The 20,657-nt window shown below is 33.6% G+C and overlaps 1 protein-coding gene across 13 annotated transcripts in view; it reads left to right on the top strand.

Annotated features, from left to right (window-relative positions):
- Positions 1 to 20,657, top strand: part of FAM135A (family with sequence similarity 135 member A) — an 85,590-nt gene that overhangs the window by 24,708 nt on the left and 40,225 nt on the right. For 6 of the 13 annotated variants that reach the window (XM_015568191.1, XM_006770335.2, XM_015568189.1 and 3 more), the window contains exons 4-12: positions 678 to 817; positions 928 to 998; positions 1,320 to 1,493; positions 3,369 to 3,488; positions 5,730 to 5,856; positions 7,445 to 7,598; positions 11,904 to 11,981; positions 15,687 to 15,736; positions 19,043 to 19,198. In XM_015568191.1, coding sequence (XP_015423677.1) covers positions 678 to 817; positions 928 to 998; positions 1,320 to 1,493; positions 3,369 to 3,488; positions 5,730 to 5,856; positions 7,445 to 7,598; positions 11,904 to 11,981; positions 15,687 to 15,736; positions 19,043 to 19,198 — 1,070 coding nt within the window. Of the gene's footprint in view, positions 1 to 677; positions 818 to 927; positions 999 to 1,319; positions 1,494 to 3,368; positions 3,489 to 5,729; positions 5,857 to 7,444; positions 7,599 to 11,903; positions 11,982 to 15,223; positions 15,418 to 15,686; positions 15,737 to 19,042; positions 19,199 to 20,657 lie in introns of those variants that run through there. The other 7 variants (XM_006770336.2, XM_006770333.2, XM_006770337.2 and 4 more) reach the window with 5 other exon arrangements.

The raw sequence follows: 20,657 nt of genomic DNA, 5'->3' as shown, positions 1-20,657 counted from the left end.
AGACTCACTCGGAACTGGAGCTCAGAGCCTGAGACTCCCTCCTGATTGAAAACGACAACCATGCCCTCGGCCGCCAGCCCGCTCCGCGTGCGCCTCTGTACCTCTGTATTTTACTTCCGCACTGCACCTCTGAGTCTCAGTGTGCTTTTCTCTTTCCTTCTAGTTGTAGAATTCCACTCAGCCAGCCTTCCTGTGGTTCTGGATGATGTCCGTTCCGTCTTTTAGTTGTATTTTTGAAGTGGTTGTGCAAGGCAGCAATCTCCAGTGTTTACCTATGCCGCCATCTTGGTTTCTCCCCCAGCTAGATTCTTTATTCCAAGGTTTAGAGGTTACTTTCTAGCAACCAGGACAAAAGCAAACCAAATTCTTGAAAAGCTAATTTGCTTGCTTCTGTGGTATACATACCAATTTTTTACTTTTAAAAAATCTACTTTGTGATTTCCATATTACCTTCCTTGATGAAGATAATTGTATAACTAAATAATGGTTATAATGTACTTATCATTTTTTATCATATAAATGAATAAATTATCAGAAATGTTTTAATATTGCTAAATAAAATGATATTGACATTGGTGTAATATAATCAAGCTAACGGTGTTTTAAAGTAAAAGTTTTAATTTACTTTTAGTATATTTTGTCCTTTAACTGTCAATTATGTATCTTATTTATTTTAGGTATGTCTTTAGCCTTTCCAGCTTCAGTTCATGATTCTCTGATTTGCAGTAAAACATTTCAAATTCTATATAAAAATGAGGAGGTTGTTTTAAATGATGTTATGATCTTCAAAGTTAAAATGTTGTTGGATGAAAGAAAGGTACATATCTCTTTATATATATTTACATAACTATTTTTTGTAAAGCCTCAAGGCATATTTATAACTTTTATAATATTTTAAAAGTATTTTGTATTATAATTTTTCTTCAGATTGAAGAAACTCTTGAGGAAATGGGTTTTCTGTTATCCTTGGACCTACACTTTACAGATGGAGATTATTCGTAAGTAGGCAAACAAAACAATTGAAAATCCACAGTTATTCTGACTATTACCTGTTAATATTGGAGTCCTCATTTACTTCTTAGAATTCAGCCTTTCCCCAGTGGTTAGGCCTACTCCTTTGTGCCATGAGCTTCAGGTAGTGAAATCAGACAAGACATATATTGCTGTCTAATTCAAACATGATACTTTAAAAATTATTTACATTATCAGTTTTTAAAAACTAATTAAGTAACTAAATGTTTGAATAGTAAACAGCTTTGCAGAATATTAGTCTTTAGGAAATATTCTATACTTATATGCACATATGTTGCTTTTTCTAGGGCAGATGATCTGAATGCCTTGCAACTAATAAGTAGCCGAACATTGAAGCTGCACTTTAACATCTATAGAGGTCTTCATCATCATGTTAATGTTATGTTTGATTATTTCCACCTTTCTGTTGTGTCTGTTACAGTCCATGCATCTTTGGTTGCACTACACCAGCCACTAATAAGGTAAATTTAACCCAATACCCTGGTTTTTATTAATGTAATATATTTTATTTTTATATTGAAAACAGATACTTTGATAAAGATAACTGAAGAACTAAGGAATTTCTAATTCATAGTTATTTAGTAAATACTTTCATTTTATACTAAAATATCAAATTAATAAAATTGAAGAGCATGGGAACATTTGATTGATAACTTTATTGTTACAGAAATATGCAGCAATCATTATCAGATATACTGACCAAGAAAAATGATGCAGTCTGGAAATAACCATACAATATTGTTTATTCTGAATTTATGTTTTTATGCAGTGCTACACTGTAATTATTCACCCTCTGGAAAAGTATATTCATTTTTTCTTAGATTTTTGTTTGTCTCTTGTCTGGATGGACTAATTTTATCTTCTTAAATCTATACTATAGAATAATTCTTGTTTCCTAAGTCATTAGTCAATTTTAATACATTTTGACTAAGTCTTTTAAAATTATTTTATGTATATCACTTTAGCTTAAAAGTGCATAAAATTCTGGATCATAATAAATGCATTGGAGAAATTATTTTTTTTTGTCCACTACCCTGGGGAGATACAATCTCTTTTATTAATGTAAGAATACAATTCAAGCTCTCGTTTTTACAATAAAACATTATCCTTATGGTATGGCAATTCATGGACACTTTTCAAATCAGTAATATATGAAAAGACTCCACATTGATTGGATTTTTAATTGTCTACTTTATAATTTCTGACACAAATCTGATTCAAACAACTGATATTAGGGATGATGCTTAAAGGTTATGATATTAGACTAATTTATCAGAACACGGAGTAGGTAATTTTGTAGAATTGTCTGCAGAATTTGCAGAAGACCACCACAATTTATTTATTTATTTATTTTTAAACATATTTTATTGATTTTTTACAGAGAGGAAGGGAGAGAGATACAGAGAGTTAGAAACATCAGTGAGAGAGAAACATCGATCAGTTGCCTCCTGTACACCCCCTACTGGGGATGTGCCCACAACCAAGGTACATGCCCTTGACTGGAATCGAATCTGGGACCCTTCAGTCCGCAGGCCAACGCTCTATCCACCGAGCCAAACCAGCCAGGGCAAGACCACCACAATTTAATATATTGCCCACAAGTAAGAGCCTCCTGTGGCATATCTTTACATTGTTTTAAAAACTGTGAGAACCTCTTCCATTGTGTTTTCCCATAATCTCTTTTAGAGCAGAGAGCCAGGAAGAGTTCTATTTAATTTGCTTTGCCTTCTTTATTCTCTAGTAAGATCTAGTTCTCTAATAAGTAACTAATGTTTGGCCATCTTTGTCTTTCCTCTTAGGCCTTTGAGTGTTCGTTCTCGATTGCTTTTAACTTCTGTAAATAGAACCATGTTGCTATTGTATGTTATTTTAACATAAACTTCCTCAAAATTTTTTAGATTTAGGTTTAATTAATATGTAATAATATGATAACTGAATGAAACTTTCTGACAAGAAAGTGGTTTTTGAAATATAACTTTGAAATAAGTAGTATGTAATACTCATATTCATATATAACTTATTTCAAAGTTATATATGAATATAACTTTTATATGAATTGCATATTAGGTTTTAATGATAAAAGTTTGTTTATGAAAAACATTCCTGTAGTTTTCTAAATCTCTTATTTTTGTATTTTCAATAAGAATCCCTAACTAAACTAAATCTACCATTCCTTTTTCTTTATAGCACCGGCTTAGTTTCTCTTCTGAAAAATATATAGTTCATAGAGGTTAGCTCAGGTTATTAATGTTGCTTTCTAAGGTCCTGAATACATAGAGTAGCAATATTCATACTAATACTAGTGAGTTAAATGTGTGCTTCCTCTTGTAATGCAGCAGTTTTTGCCACAGACTAGTAGGAGAAAGGGACAGCTCATCTCCTAGAGACTGTTTGCTGGAAGGAGAAGACATTTTTGACTCAGAATCAGAAGCCAAGAGGATTAAGTGTTGGCTCTGGTTAGTGACTGGGAAAGAAAATGAGGGGCCTACAACATCTGAGGTTCTGTTCTTTACCTAGCTGCCATGGGCCCTGATATCCCCTCTCTTGCTGCTAGAATTTTGCCCTGAAAGAATCAACATCTTTCCCTGCCTTTCTTTGCCTGTGCATGAGAGGCTGGAGAAGGGAAGCAAGGAGAGGGTAAGGGAAAGCTTTTTGCTGGTGGTGTGCTGGTAGAGGGGTCATGTTAAGGGTAACATTCCTCATTATTTATGCTTCGACAAGTTTTTCCTGAAGTTTTATTATAGGTGAATTTTTTATTATTGAAACAAAATGAAAAAAATTTAATTTATATTATTACCCTTTTCTTTAAAACAATTTCTATGATCAACCCAACTATAGCCATTGAATCAGTTATGTAAAATTAAGTGGGATTAGGATTTCTTTCTTTGCTTGTTTTTTACATAACCTGATTGTTATATATGAACTAGAGGCCAGATGCACAAAATTTGTGCAAGAGTAGGCCTTCCTGCCGGCACTGGCTTCCCTCTGGCACCCAGGACCCGGGCTTCCCTTGCAGCCCTGGCTTCATCTGGTCTAATTAGTATATTATACTTTTATTATTATAGATTCTTTTAAGTACAACTTTTATAACTCAATTCTCAAAAATGCATCGGAGCAAGTGGAATTTACCATTGACTTGCTCCCTTTTTTACTGGGGATTTTGATTTTGCAGATGAAGGCTATTCTCTGCTTATGGCAAAACTGACATACTTTCCTGTCTTTTCTCTTTTTTCACACTGCTAAATAGTCCAAATGCTTTGGCCTATGTATGATTAGATAGGACTTTATCTCAAATAATATTGTGTATGATTTTTAAACTTTCTGTAGAATTTTATATGAAATGTAATGTTAATACTAACAACAGTGGTTCATATAATATATGGTTGAGATGGTGCCCTGAAGCACATATAAAGAAAATCTTAATAGAGTTCATGGCCTTTTAGTGAAGAGAAAGAAAATATCTTTTTTTTAGAAATAGAGGCAACAAATAAATTTAGTAATTTCCCTACTCTCTACTTCTCTGTGTAGTATCCTTATTTGATTAAGTGTTAACTTTATAAAGTTGGTAACCAGTTCTGAAAGATTAGTATTTCCAAATTAAAGCTTGGCCCTCATTTGTCATTTAGCTACTCTGGATCCGACTGTTTTGTCTTTAGGATCCTTTGAGGTTCCCTGAGGCCCAGTTATAAAGAAGTAATCTCAAACATCTAATCTTAGTTTTTAAAAATATATATTCACTAGAGGCCCGGTGCACACAATTTGTGCACTGGGGGTAGGGGGCGTTTGCACCCTCTCCAATCTGGGACCCCTCAAGGGATGTCCGACTGCCGGACATCCCATTCACAATCCGGGACTGCTGGCTCCCAACTGCTTGCCTGCCTGCCTGCCTGATTGCCCCTAACCGCTTCTGCAATCGCCCCCAACTGCCCTCCCCTGCCAGCCTGATTTTTCCCCCAAGTGCCTTCACCTGCCAGCCTGGTCACCCCTAACTAACCTCCCCTGCAAGCCTGGTTGCCCCTAACTGCCTTCCCCTGCCGGCCTGGTTGCCCCTAACTGCCCTTCCCTGCAGGCCCAGTTGCCCCCAACTGCCCTCCCTCCCCTGCAGGCCTGGTCACCCCCAACTGCCCTCCCTCCCCAGTAGGCCAAGTTGCCCCCAACTACCCTCCCTGCTGGCCTGATCGCCCACATCTGCCCTCCCCTGCCGGCCATCTTGTGGCCACATGGTGGTGTCCATCTTGTGCGAGGGTGTGATGGTCAATTTGCATATTACCTCTATTATATAGGATTGTGTCTTTTCATAATCATTCAAATTACTAAAGGAAAAATTACTTTGGAATACTTTAGAAATCATAAATTTGCTCCCTAACCGGTTTGGCTCAGTGGATAGAGCGTCAGCCTGCGGACTAAAAGGTCCCAGGTTCGATTCCAGTCAAGGGCATGTACCTTAGTTGCAGGCACATTCCCAGTAGGAGGTGTATAGGAGGCAGCTGATCGATGTTTCTCTCTCATCGATGTTTCTAACTCTCTATCCCTCTCTCATTCTCCCTGTAAAAAATCAATAAAATGTTTTAAAAAAAAGAAATCATAAACTTGCAAAACCCTTGCTTTTTATTCTATTCCTGTAAGATTTTTCTTTTTAAATATTTAACTTATCACTCAGGTAGACTTTTGTGACCATAATGTACTTACTCCTCCAGCTTTCCTCGCCCTGTGAAGACTACTTGGTTAAATAGAAATGCACCAGCACAAAACAGAGATTCTGTGATTCCAACTCTTGAAAGTGTGGTCTTTGGTATTAACTACACAAAACAGCTATCACCAGATGTAAGAACTGATATGTTTATAGATCCTTTCTTCCTTCTTATTTCAAATGAGATGTTTCTTTAATGTTTTATCTGTGAATGTAATATTTCTTTTACATTAATGTTTTGAGTTCAACAACTTAATAGACCTAATTAAATGTGACCCTAACAAATTGGTTGGTTCCAGTTGTTTATTTTGAAATTTTAACTTGATACTTCCCAAGATTTTACCAAATTTAATGGTTAGAGATTTTTGCCTTTTTAAACTTTTTACTGGCACCTCTTGCTCTCTTAACAGAACTGGTAGAATCATTCTAAACGTGCCTGTAAAGAACATTTTTCATAGTTAGACTCAACATGCAGTAGTACAAGTATAGCCATTACTCCTCTGAAAGGAGAAGGGAATCTATATATATAAAAGGCTAATTGTTGGTCTGACCGGTAGCTATAATGCGCACTGACCACCAGGGGGCAGATGCTCAATGCAGGAGCTGCCATGACACGCACTGGCCATTTAAAAATAAATGGCACCACGGACCTGGCACCGACAAACCAACACTCGGCTCCCCCAAGTGGGACACAGGCACTGCCACCACCCCGGAACAACACCCCACCAAATTGCAGCCACTGCTGCCAAGACCCCAGGGTGCAAAATGAGGCCCACAGCCCAGCCCAAAACGGTCGCTGTGGGCTGCATGTAATGACGTCACATAGCAACTCCCAGCTTCCTCTCCCTAGCAGCTAGTCTCCTCGGAGCTTCTTCAGCCCAGGAACACGACTTGCTTCATAGCCAGGTGCAAATGTTTCACACTTTAACCAAATGTCTATGAAGCGTTTTCCCATGCCTCATCTCATTTGGTCCTCACAGAACTCCTGGAATAGGTAGATAGGAGACTCAGTAGAATCCTATTTTCTTTTCATTAGCCGGAAAACGGAGATTTAGAAGGTTTAGAAACTTGACCCAACTGAAAAGAAGTAAGAAATGGTGGTTACTGCTGTGTTGCTGACAATTACCTGAAAGAGAAGTTGGGGTGCTTCACTGGGCTGGAAAAAGTTTAGCTAAATCAGAAAGCAGGTCTAAGTAAGCAAGTTTATTCTATACATATACAAGGCTAAGTTGACTCATGCATGCACGATACATATAAAGCTCTCGGCACCAATCACACGTGTGTGTTTCGATCTGTCATTGTCGATCATGAATTTGGTTGACACTTCTATTATAGAGAAAGGGCGAATAGCAATATTAAAATATTTTTTCTAATTAATTTCCTTTCAATGTGCAGGAATCTGTGCACGGGGACACTAGTTATACTATAAAAGCAGAGTGTCTGTCCCTCAGTCCAACTGTAATTTGAACCTCAAATTTTTGAAAAACTCATAATCTGCTTGTTTTAAAAATCTGTTGCTGAAATTGCTAGAGTTGCATTTCATGTTTAAATTGCTCGTATTAAGAACAACTCCCTAAAATATTGCCATATTTCTTATGTTTTAGAATAACTGTAATTAGTAAATGCTTAAGGTTTTTATTTCATTTCTCTTAAGTTTCAAGTGTAACATTTTTACATATTTGGTTACTAACACTCTATATCCCAAATCTATTCTTTATTTAGGGTTGCAGCTTCATTATTGCAGATTCCTTTCTACATCATGCTTATCATTTTCATTATACACTTTGTGCCACTTTGCTGCTAGCCTTCAAGGGATTGCACAGCTACTTCATCACGGTAACAGAAGAGATTCCCTCTTGTCAGAAACTAGAACTAGGTATGTTAAAGTAGTCAGACTTATCCTATAGTTCAAGTAATTTTCTTCATTTTCATGTTACTAGTTATCAGCTTTGACATAGTTTTTCTATACTAAAACTATAATGTTAAGTGCTTCACTTTTCCTTCTCTCTCAGTTCCATCTTTTTCCACCTTTGGTAATTATTTTCTGCAATTTATGATATTGAGAACTAACTTCTTGATGCTAAGTTTGAAATGAGTCTTTTGATAGATTTTTTTATAAAAGCATATGTTCATATATTACTACAACTATAATCAGAAAGTATACTGGAAAGCAAATGTAATTATAGAATCATGGGAACATAAATTAAATTTATACTTCCAAATATTTAAAAATTGAAAAAGAGGATAGGTACTTGGGACATTTTTATGTACATTTGGTTTTAAGTGACCTCAGATCTTATTTCTTTCATTTCATTTCAGAAAATAATTAAACTTTAGTTTTAATCCAACAATAATATTTGCATATATGTTACAGTAGATGATAAAAAAAAAAAAGTCATATTGCCTTGCCTGGCTGGTGTGGCCCAGTGGTTGAGCATCTACCCATGAACCAGGAGGTCACGTTTGAATTCCCGCTCAAGGCACATGCCCAGGTTGCAGGCTCAATCCTTAATAGGGGGTGTACAGGAGGCTGCCGATCAATGATTCTCTCTCATCACTGATATCTCTCTCTCTCTCTCTCTCTCTCCCTCTCTCAATAAAATAAATTTTAAAAAATCATATTACCTTAATGTGTATGTCATTTGTAGTTTGCAAAATCATTGTACATATATAATTAAGACAAATTATTGGGATTAGCAAAAATAAGTTTTTAGACTTTCAATGATAGTGTTTTTATAATTTTTAATTTTAAAATGTCAGCTTATAGCACCATAAAAGCACATTTTAGTGATCTCTTCTGAGTAAATTATTTTTAATATATATATATTTTTTATTGATTTCAGAGAGGAAGGGAAACAGAGAGATAAACATCAGTGACAAGACAGAATCATTGTTCAGCTGCCTCCTGCACGCCCCCTACTGGGGATTGAGCCCACAAACCCGGGCATGTGCCCTTGACCAGAATCTAACCCGGGACCTTTCGGTCCACAGGCCAATACTACACTGAGCCAAACCAGCTAGGACCCGAGTAAATTATTTTTACTTTACATTTGAATAAATCAGGAATTACTTTTTAAATCTTAAATTATTCAGTGTTCTTTGTTTATTTTGTTACTCAAGAATCTGTCTTTTAACATATTGATGCACTCAAAAATAGTCACTGTTATTGAAAATAATTCTTGGGTTTGAGACTAATTAGCCTATTTTTATAATTGCCTATTTGGGAATGCAAAAGAATTATAAGAAAGTATAATAATTTGTACCTTATTTAAATTCAGCTGTGAGAAAATGCTGGATATTGTGCCATTACCTATCAGCAACTACTCCAGAGGGTTTGATTAATTCCATTAGTTCAGTTCAAACTTTTTTAACTTAACGAGAAGCAGGTATCAGTAGTCTGTTTAGGGTATTTGATGCAAAAATCCCAATGTGTACACAGAAACACAACCAATAGGAATGTGTGTTTGTTCTTTTTTGCTCATGTGTTCTTCCTAAAGATAACAATGGAAGTGTGGAAGCCTTTTGATTACTATCCTCTGAAATTTTCTTTTTCCTTACTATTATTTCCTATACTTTGAATCCTTCTATTTCCCTTAGGAAAATCCTATAAGAGACTACTCCTTAAAATACAAACTTTTTAAAATGAAAGGATTGTTTGTAGAATAGATGATTTTAGGCTCTCACTTATCCTCAATAAAAATTATGGTGCATATATTTTTTAACTTGGTTCTTTGGAACTCGGATATATTTTCTTAGGAGAATTATATAATAAATTTTGGTTAATTTAATGACCAGACCACGAAATTATTAAACCACAATATTAATGGACAGTACCACATACCTGAAAAATAGTGTTATAAAAAGTAATGGCGTGACACTTAGAAGCCATGTGTAATGATATTTCTATAAGAAAATTTGTTAATAGTTTTGATGTAGAATTTATGGAGGCTTTAGCTTGTAGTGCTGAAGAGTACATGTTTGGAGCCATTTTTTTTACTAGCTTTGAGACTATATATACAAAGCGAATTCTATTCTAAAGGGGTAGGGAAAATTAAAGGGAACCAGATATGGTGCATGAGTCTGACAGGAAAGATGCGGACATCCAAAAGATAGAGGTGTAAAGCAGCTCTAGGAGTAAGATTTCTTAATGGTATACTTCCCTTGGGCTTTTTATGAGTACCTAATATGTCAGGTGATTGAGAAAAAAATAGGGTCTCTGTCTTTAAAGAGCTTTGACTTCTCCCCTTCCCTTAATAAGGAATCAGTTCAGTATAGGGATGAATGAGAGAAGCTTACCCGCAAGACAGGGCTTCTTGTGTTTTTAATGTAGAGAGTCATATACGAGATGGGCCTATATGTGTATATCTCTCTCTCATGTCTATGAGCATTTAATTTTCAAGTAGATTTATATTTGTAAATGAAAAAACACATGAACCACATTTTAACTTAAAAAGTATTCCTCTAAAAGAAAGTGATGTAAAAGAAATCAAACATATCTTTTCAAAGGCAAAAATTTATTTCAAATGCATTAGACAGTTTTAGCACTTTATTGCTAATAATAAATTACTCTAACTTCAGTGTGATCATGTATTTATAAGGCTTTTAAGTTTCTTTCAGGTAGGTATTGCTTTTTTTTTTTGTCCTATATGTTACTTTGGGCTTCTAGATGCAATGTTGAAAATTTCATAATTAAAAGAGCCCTTATATTTAATTTCAACTTTATTCCAAATTATATGCTTAATATATTTTATCAAAAAGTAAAATTCTAAAGCAAACCCAGACTTTAATTTTAATAAGTATATAATAGTAATAGGATAAAATTATTACTACCTTATTCATCTATTTACTCAAGTATATTTGTTGAATGAATGAATGAATAAAACAGCATAATACAGTTTTTGTTGTTACTTAAAGAGTATATAGGCATCAATACATAGCTTATAGCAGTTTTCTAAGGATTTTTTTTTTTTAAATATATTTTATTGATTTTTTACAGAGAGGAATGGAGAGAGATAGAAAGTTAGAAACATCGATGAGAGAGAAACATCGATCAGCTGCCTCCTGCACATCTCCTACTAGAGATGTGCCCGCAAGCCAGGTACATGCCCTTGACCGGAATCGAACCTGGGACCTTTCAGTCCGCAGGCTGACGCTCTATCCACTGAGCCAAACCGGTTTCGGCGTTTTCTAAGGATTTTTAAAATCAAGACTCATCTTCAATAAATATTTATGTGGTAACACTTTGTATTATTCTTAAACTTTTCATTACTATTTATATTTTCTTTTCTATTTATTTTGACTTAGTTTATTAGTTTATTCTTGAATGCTTCTTCTAGGTGAATCTCTAAAAAACTATCAACTTGCTAAAATAAACTACTGCATATTCTTAGCTATGCAGTAGTAATATTAACATTGTTTATTTTTTTATTATACCAAAATTAAATTATAGGCAATAGATAATACATCCTTAAAACACTTTTGACTAAACATCATCATATTCACCAGTTTTAATAAGTGGACTTAAAGTAGTTCTTGATTAAAGGATTTATTTTATTTCCTTCTACTATTTAGCATTTTTCTTGAGTTTTCAAATAAATATATTTAAAAGTCTTAAACTCCACCGTGCTTTGAAAAATGTATCTAAACTCTGCTTTGCCTTTTAAAATATGCCTTGAATTCCTTTCTGCTTTTGCCTTTTTATTTTCTCCTAGATAAATGATGTACATTTTTTTTCACGGCATATAGTTAAATATTGGTTTGGTGCCAGGAGCTCTTACTGAAAATGGGAGTCACAAGTTCTGGAATCTAGGCTTTGACAAGTGTTTTCTGGGCTCCAGTATCTACACTTGTAAAAGCAAAGGTTTGAGTTAGCTGATCTCTGAGATCACTGCCATTTCTAAAATTCTGAGTCTAAGAAATTAAAACATGAAAATATTGATTATGAAATGTTGAGTGGTGCATACATTTAAATAGAAAAGAATAAAATAATATAAACTTGAATGTACATCATTTGTAATTCTAATAAACTAATTAACTAACTCAAAGATTCTGCTTCAGAATTCTAATCTAACTGCATTATCAGACCAATGCTAAGTCTATTAATAACAACTTTGGAAATTCTAATAAATTTTGTTGTAAAAGGAGTATGGTAACTAGTGCTGTGTGCAATCCTTATAACTAGCCAAGGCCAACATGCAGGTCCTTTATGAGCGCCTTCTCAGAAGAAAACAGCCACGAACCCAGAAAGACACCTGTCTAGGTATGTTTATAAATAGGTTAAGTAAATAACCCTCTTAATTAGTATTAAATTTTGCTTTAAATTAGTGTCAAATTTTATAAATATGTATTTATTTTTTATAGTATGTTTCTACCACCATTAAGAACTTTTAGAATTTGATTTGTAGATAAGCTTTGGTTAATTTCTTAACTTGTAATGTTGAAGTTTTTATTTAAAACTAGAAATGGTAAATGCAAAGATTCCTTTGGCTCTTGCCATATACTTTTAGAATTCCCACAAACAGCACTTTTTGGAAACCATATTTATTGCCAGAATTTGTTGGTTTAATTATATTGTCTTCAATTTATCTTTGGGTACGACTGATGAGAATGAAATGTGGTTTAAAAACTGAAGTTAACTTCATGCATTACAGAAATAAAGAAGAGAAACATCTTCATTATCTGGTTTTGCTTTTTGCATCAATTTGCATTTATTTTTTTATTCTAAATTTAAAAAGCTAAGTAGTATCAGTCAGGACCATCTAGATATGTTACATGCTGTAAAGGAAATATTTTAATCTCCTTATGTTATTGATGTATTTTTCTATATATTTTAGATGTTGGTTATTGACTAGAATTTAATTTACTATCTTTTTTTAAAGAATATTGAAAGTTTTTACATTGAGTTGGATAGACCATCACAATTACATTTTTAAAAAGTTATGAAAGGCTACAGAAATAAAAAATAAAATAAAATTACAGTGTTTCCTAGTTTTTAGGATTATGAACAAAAGGAAATTAAGGAGCCAAAATCTTTCTTAACGTTCCTCAGATGAAAACTAGCTCAGAAATACTTAAGTTGGGTTAGTTTTCACTAAAACTTAAGAGAGAAAATGATCTTCTTATCAGGAAGAAAAAAAAAACAAAGGTTGAAGATTTATTATGATCACTACTTTGGAATACAATTTTATATTCTCACTAGAGGCCCAGTGCACAAATTCATGCACCAGTGGGGTCCCTCAGCTTGGCCTGCGGGATTGGGCTGAAACCAGCTCTCCGACATCCCCCAAGGGGTCCTGGATTGCAAGAGAGCACAGGCCAGGCTGAGGGACCCCACCGGTGCACGATTGGGACAGGGGAGAGACATGGGAGGTTGGCCAGCCAGGGAGGGACTGCAGGAGGGCTCCAGGGCATGTCCGGCCCATCTTGCTCAGTCCTGATCAGCCGAACCCCAGCGGCAAGCTAACCTACCACCCGGAGCATCTGCCCCCTGGTGGTCAGTGCACGTCATAGCGAGTGATTGAGCAGCCTTAGCATATCATTAGCATATTACGCTTTGATTGGTTGAAATGGGTTAGTGTTCTTTCTAGCAATAAAAATATACTTCTTCCCAAACAAGTTTAATAAAAATCTTAAAAAAAGAATAAGTAAGCTAGAAAAAATATATATAAGTCTCATTTAAACTATTGTAAGCCTATCAATTTACATTTTAAATAATTTTACAGAATGCTCCTTATGTAATAAGGCCTATATAAAAAAGGGCGCAGTTTTTAGTTGGGTGGGAAAAGATTTAAAACTAAAGTGTAATGAATTAAGTTATGATTTTTATTAATACTTTTATTAATACTTCTATTAAGATATCTTCGATTCATAAATGCTAGCATTATATTGGCATTTTCTGTGCTATGTTAAAGTATCTGCTGAATAACAGAATAGATGAATGAATGGATGGATTTAGAAAATTAGATTTTACCCTTTGACCTAATAATCCCACTGTTGTTAACCTATATAACAGAAATAAGAGTACTAGTATGTAAAGATATATGTACCAGCATGTTTATTGCTATATTCTTAGTGTTAAAACACTGAAAGTAAAGATAAATGTTCATCATCTGGCAGAGTGGAATATAGAATAAATTATGAAGTACTCACACCAAGGAATATTATACATCCATTTTAGAAAATGCTTTAGGGCTCCAGATTTTCATGGAGTAGTGCTGAGAAAAAAAGGCAAATTGCAGAAAGTGTGTAAAATATCCCATTTTGTAAAACAGCAACTCCAAAACTCATATATGTATATGTATGTATGTTTGAAAAATATGGAAGAGTATGTTCAAGGCTCTAACCTAGAATTAGCAGGAGGAGCTAAAATAAATTATCTTATGTAAGATAATGATCACATTTGTAGAATTCTATAAAATTGTATATACTAGTGTGTGTGTATATATATATAATGTTAAGAAGAAAAATTAATTAAAGTAGAATTTTAAACTCAGGTAACACTCCTAAATGGTTTTTAAATCATTTGAATTCAAAGATTTTGAGGTTAAGTTTTGCTTTTAAACATTCTTTAAGATGTTGGTTACATTGAAGTAGCATGTAACTACTAAAACTAACTTTTTCTATCACAGGAAAAGATCATGAGTAATGTGAAAAAAGATCTTGGCATATGAAAGTTATGATTTTAATACAGGGTCTGCTGCTGGTTTCTTTTTAATCTTGGAAAACTTAATAGATTTATTTGACAATGAAATGATTTGTGAAATCATATCAGATATCTTTAGTTATCAGTGGGCTGACCAAATTTGTGATCTATTTCTTGGTATATTTTAATAACTAAATATAATTTTATTTATATATTTTGTCAATTACAAAATATGTGTTCTAGTAGTTTCAGTTACCAGTAGAGTATCTATTGTTCACATCATAGTTTGGTTGTATTTACTATATAATTGTACCTGCTTATTTTTATCAAATTCAATGTTTATCATTCTTTTTATCAAGTAGTGAACGTTCAGTATGTCTTATGAGATAGTAAGTTGATGAGTGAATTCAGGATTTCAAAGAAAGTATTCTTGCCTTTGAGAAGGATCAATTAAACTCTCTTCTGCAACAAGATTATGAAATTTTGTGTGATCGCGACTATGCTATTATAGTTCATTTAGGATAATTCATTTTGGTTTGATTTCTGAATAAAAATGAAATATATCTAAATATAGAATGTCAGACCTAGGGAAATTTTTATCTGGAAAAATAAAAAATGTATAATAAATCTATTTTGTTAGTTTCTATATGCCCTTGTAAATATTACCATTTTAATTGCAAATTAATGTGTACATCCTTTTTATAGATGGTTATAGCATACATTAAATAAATTAGGATTGTATGGAAAAACTTTGTCTCACTGTTAGACTTATAGAAAAGTGAATATTAAATCAAATTAGAAACTTTTTATTGAAGAGGATTTTGTCATTCATTTTCATTAAAAAGCATATACTCCGGGTATGTTTTAAATATTTTGGGGTTCATAAAAATTAATTTTACTTGGAATTTTTAGGAATAGCTTTTGTAAAAAGCAAGGCATGTACACATAAAAGACAGACTACTAATCTTTAGTGGAATTTACAATATGTGAAATACAATAAAACCTAATTACATGTTTTGTCTTTTTTGTGATGCAGCAGTGCATCTTACTTTAGGTATGTAGGCAGTATTTCCTTGACTGTGTTAGCCTCTTATGGGAACCGAAGTACTCCATTTAATAGAGCATAGAATTTAATGATTATCACATTACCTACATGATTAATGTATTTATGAATATACATTATGTTGACATTTAATTCATTAAATATCGTCAAAACATTTCTTAACCTAGTTTTTAAAAGGTAATTTAATTTATATAATTTCAAAAATAGTTTTCAGATATAACATTGAAATACTTTCTCTAATTGCTCTTTAATCCTTTCAGAGGATATGGATGTGGAAGCTCGACTTACTGATCTATGTGAAGAAGTTAAGGTACTTGGATGTTTAAAATTCATATGATCAAGTTATTTGATTGGATTGTGTTTTCTATTATAAAAATTGTGTCTAAGAAAACTTAGTAATTAATTATCTTTCCTAAAATGCAAAGATAAAATTGTTGATCATGGCAGAAGCACAGTCAAAAGACATTTGACTTGAGCATGAAGGTAAAATTATCTTTACAATGTGTGTTATTCTGCATATAAGTGAAATAGCAAAGACAACTGATCAAAAGTGTGCTTTTTCTTCAATTAGTTTACTCAAAGAATTTCTGGGCAAATTTTTTTTTTTGGTTTTTTTATTTTTTTTAATATATTTCTTTATTGGTTTCAGAGAGGAAGGGAGAAGGAGAGAGAGATAGAAACATCAAAGATGAGAGAGAATCATTGATCGGCTGCCTCCTGCAAGCCCCCTACTGGGGATTGAGCCTGCAACCCAGGCATGTGCCCTTGGCCGGAATCGAACCCGGGAACCTTCAGTCCGAAGGCTGACGCTTTATCCACTGAGCCAAGCTGGCTAGGGCTGGGCAAATTTTTAAAGCATCACTTAAACTTGCATATTTTTATAAAATGATACTATTCAGAAATGAAAATCTGTTTTATTTCGACAGGTCAAATTTTTGCACAACTTTAAAAATGGTACTTTCAACAAATGTTTCATTATGTGGGAAAATGCTCATATTGTGATATTCAGTGCAAATGGCATAAAAACATCTTTGTAATCAAACGAACTCATTGCATGCTATTAAGTAATGTATATTCCATGTAAGATAAGATAATGAATGCTGTTATAAAAAATATGATACAAATGTAAGATCTTATCCCTACATTAATAAATATAAAAGATCTTCTCAAACTTAATTCTAATTTTCTTTTTAACATAAAAGTATTCTGTTATTTACATTTTAAGACTTGTTATAAAGATTTATATAAACCAGAAGAAGTATAACTTACTTATACTTTAAGGGATGCTTTCCCAATAATGAACATACTAAAGTCCTCTCTCAGAACTGTGGTGCCATGATCCCTGAGAAATAAAGTTAATAATTATAAGGTATGTAGATAACCCTCCTTTCAGAAAAGGGGAAGAAAGGGGGTGTAGGACAAAAAGGGGGGTGGAGGGCAAGCGGGGGTGGGGGGCGGGCGCCATGTACTTTATTCAGCCTATGGTAAGGCCAGAAGAATTATTCTGCTTGTTTGTAGATTATATTAAGTACAGTATTGCTTGCCTTACACAGTACTATTACTGTCAAATGCTTATCTAAGTCTTCTTTTTCTAAACTTTGTTTAAACTGTTGTTGGAACAATGCTACAAGTTTCAGCTTTCTTTACAGTATATTCTCATCTTTTGTGTGTTCTTAAGAGAGACGTCAAAAATTTTTCAGCTTCTCCCTGGCCAGGTGTTTATATTTGTTGGACCAAACAGGTTGTAAGTTTGATTTCCAGTCAGGACAGATTGCAGGTTCAATCCCCAGTTGGGTATGGAAGGCTACTGATTGATGTTTCTTTCTCACATCAATCTTTCTCTCTCTCTCTCAAATCAATAAACATTTATTAATCATTCTCGGGGGGAAAAAACATATCTGAATGTTTATTATATGTTGCTGAATCAATATTTACCATGTGTTCACTCTGTTAGCTCTCATTTCAGAATTCTGGAATCAGTCAACATTTTCTGAGTTTATCCATAAATTCTGGGAGCTTTTTCCTTATCTGAAACCTGCAATTCTTTATTCATTCAGTAAATACTTATTGACTGACTACTATGTAAAAACCAAAGTCACAGAAGAGAATAAAAGACTATCTCTTTCCTTATTACTAATTTTGCTGAATTTTTGTCTTATGTGTTCTCTGAGTTAAGGTAGATAAGTGGAAGCTTGGTTTGGGTGGGTGAGGAAAAGTCTGCTGAATTGCAAACTTTTACTTAAAAAAGAAAAGTAAAAAAAAATACTGAAATTAAGAGTATGCTGTGTGGTAAGCAACATTTGCAAGGTTTGGTTTATTTGTCTTTTGGTTTTCTTTTAGAAAGGGAGAGTGGAGATATAATTAGTATAATTTGGCACAAATTGAACTTGAGCAACTTTATTTTCGTGTCCAAGTACAGTCATCCACTAGATATAGGTCAACAGAGATGTGATTCAGAGATATAAATTTAGCTGTCCGTAGTATATAGATGGTACCATGAAAGTGACTTTCAACTTCAAATTCGATATACTACTTCTGCCTTCTTTATGATAGGGAAATGAAATCAGCATCTATCTATATATTTAGAGTAGATGTCCTAGTATTACTAGTAATTGAAGACAAAATTTTTGCAGCAAGTAATTATCTTCCCGAAAACTGGCTACTGCCTTGGAAATAAAGAAAAACCTGTCCTCATAATAAAAATGCTTGTCCAAAAGAAAAGCAGTCATTCTTGGTTTATAGTGTTTTTTTTTAATTCTTTATTCAGAAATCCTTATTTTGTCATTCAAGAAAACCAAATGCTTTTTATAAGATTCTGTATAATATAGTTTCACAGTATAGCTTAGAACTCTTAACTTTTATCATCAGTTTAGGTGAATATTTAAGTACATTGGTAAATGGAATAACTTAATATCACTATTAGAACACTCATAATAGCAGAATTGTTTACTTACCTTTCTTTCCTCACTAGACTGAGCTTCTCATATTAATCTTTGTATCTGTAGAATGTTAAGCCCTAACATTTAAAATGTACTCAATAAACAGTAGATGAGTAATATAAAGAGGAAGAACTAAGTGTTTGACAACTCTGTAAAAGAATTATCATAAGCAAAATGGAATATAGGAAACATAGGAGTGGTGCAAAAGCAGTACTTTAGATAGTCCCTTAGTTCTTTATGAGAAGTTACAGATCTTTTTAAGTTTTTTACATTGACTGGTTGGAGAAGAAAATCTATTTTAAGATTTCATTATCTTTCAAAAGTTTTATAACTTTCAGTATCATTTATACATTGTATTTAAAATTCCAAGTTTTTAGTATTTGAAGTTTATCATGCTGTATAGAATCCTGATTTATAATTTTGTACTCTATTTGACATTATTGCAGTTATAAGATACCTCAGATATTAAAATATTTGTTAAGTTGTTGAAAATTGCTATAGTAATTATCAAATAGAAAAAAGCCATAGGTCAGTTTTCTTTCTACACACACACACACATTTCTTTTTAAAACTAAAAATGTGTCTTTGCATTAATATTCTCAATAATGTATTATTTTTAGATGTGTTATAGTAAGTCTCAGAGCAGTTAAGGTGTGTTTTTTTTCTTATCATTTCAGAAAATAGAAAACCCTGATGAACTGGCAGAACATATAAATATGAATTTTGCACAGCTTTGCTCACTTCTAATGGCTTTATGGGGACAATTTCTGGAAGTTGTAACACTACATGAAGAACTAAGGCTATTATTAGCACAAGAGAACCATACTTTGAGGGTAAGTTAAAGAAAAGTGGTATTAGAGCATTTTAATAAGTATTAACATTTATCTTCAGGAATTTCTTATGAGTGAAAAACCTGATTTTTACCTCATATGTTGATAAATCAGAAAAAAGACATTTATTTTGTTATTGTCTTATTTCTAAAGGTAATAATAGAACAATACAGTTGAGCACATGACCTTAGTTACGCCTATTAGTAAGAAAAATCACCTAGATGTAAATAAAATAGAAAGATGTATGATACAAATTGACCTGGGAACCCAAGAACAGGAATTCATAGTGTCCTTTGAGACATAGGACATGAGGACAAAAAGAAAAGTCTTAAACTCATTTTTTCCTAGTAAAAGGGTCTTGGAAATTAAGACAAATATATTCAACGGGGTTTTTATTGATTTATTTAGTTTTGGTAAAATTTTTAAATGACATAACTTTTTTAATTGAAGGAAATTATTGTGTTAAAACTGATACAGTTTTTTATTTCTTTTTTTGGGGGGTGGGTTTCAAGTTTAATCCCCAATGAGGATTGTACAGGAGGCAGCCAATCACTGATTCTCATTATTGATGTTTCTATCTCTCTCCACCCTTCCTCAATTAAAAAATATACCTGAAAAAAAGACACCAATTTCTTTTTAAAAATTGTAAACTATAAAGCTGAAAAATATAATAACTGAAATAAAAGCTTACTGGATGGGCTCAATAGCACAGTAGAAATGACAGAGGATAGAATCAGAAAGTTGAATTCTGACCAACAGATTTTACTTAATCTGAACAGCAGAGAGAAAACAGACTGAGGGAAGAAAAAAAAGAAAAAACAGAGCCTCATGGACTTGTGAGACAAATACTACTGTATCCTCAGAAGAAGAGAAAGAATGAGGAGCTGAAAAAATATTCAAAGAATTAATGACTGAAAACTTTCCCAATTTGGCAAAAGACATACATGGTGGGTCAAAAGTAGGTTTACAGTTATTCATATAGAAAATAATACAATAATCCTATCTAATAAAAGAGGAACATGGTAATTAGTGTACAACCTCTACCCTTCCCATTGGCTAATCAGGGTGATATGCAAATTAACTGCCAGCCAGGCAGCTTAAAGCGAACATGAGGCTTGCTTGGTTCCGTGACGGAGGCCTCCAATGTTCCCCCCCTGCCGCTGCCGGCCTCTGAGCTGCAACTCTAAGCAACTATGTTACAAATATAGAAGCTAAACAAAACCCCAGAAACCTGCTTTAGTCCTCCGGGCTTCAGCCAGCAGGATCGCAACATTGTAAGCAAAGGCCAGAAACCTACTTTCAGCATCGGAGGCCTAAGAGCTGGAGCCAAACCTCAGAGCTAAAGCTGGTCCAAAGTAAAAAGAAAAAAAGGAGCGGTTGGGAGCTTCAGTCACCCGCCAGCTTGAAAACAGCCCTCTGTCCCTCACCGAGACTGACCAGGCACCCCAGTGGGTACCCCCGC

Source organism: Myotis davidii, unplaced genomic scaffold (assembly GCF_000327345.1).
Source record: "Myotis davidii unplaced genomic scaffold, ASM32734v1 scaffold803, whole genome shotgun sequence".
NCBI classification, from domain to species: domain Eukaryota; kingdom Metazoa; phylum Chordata; class Mammalia; order Chiroptera; family Vespertilionidae; genus Myotis; species Myotis davidii.
The sequence above is the reverse complement of the archived record's forward strand: the minus strand, read 5'-3'. Positions and strand labels throughout refer to the sequence as shown.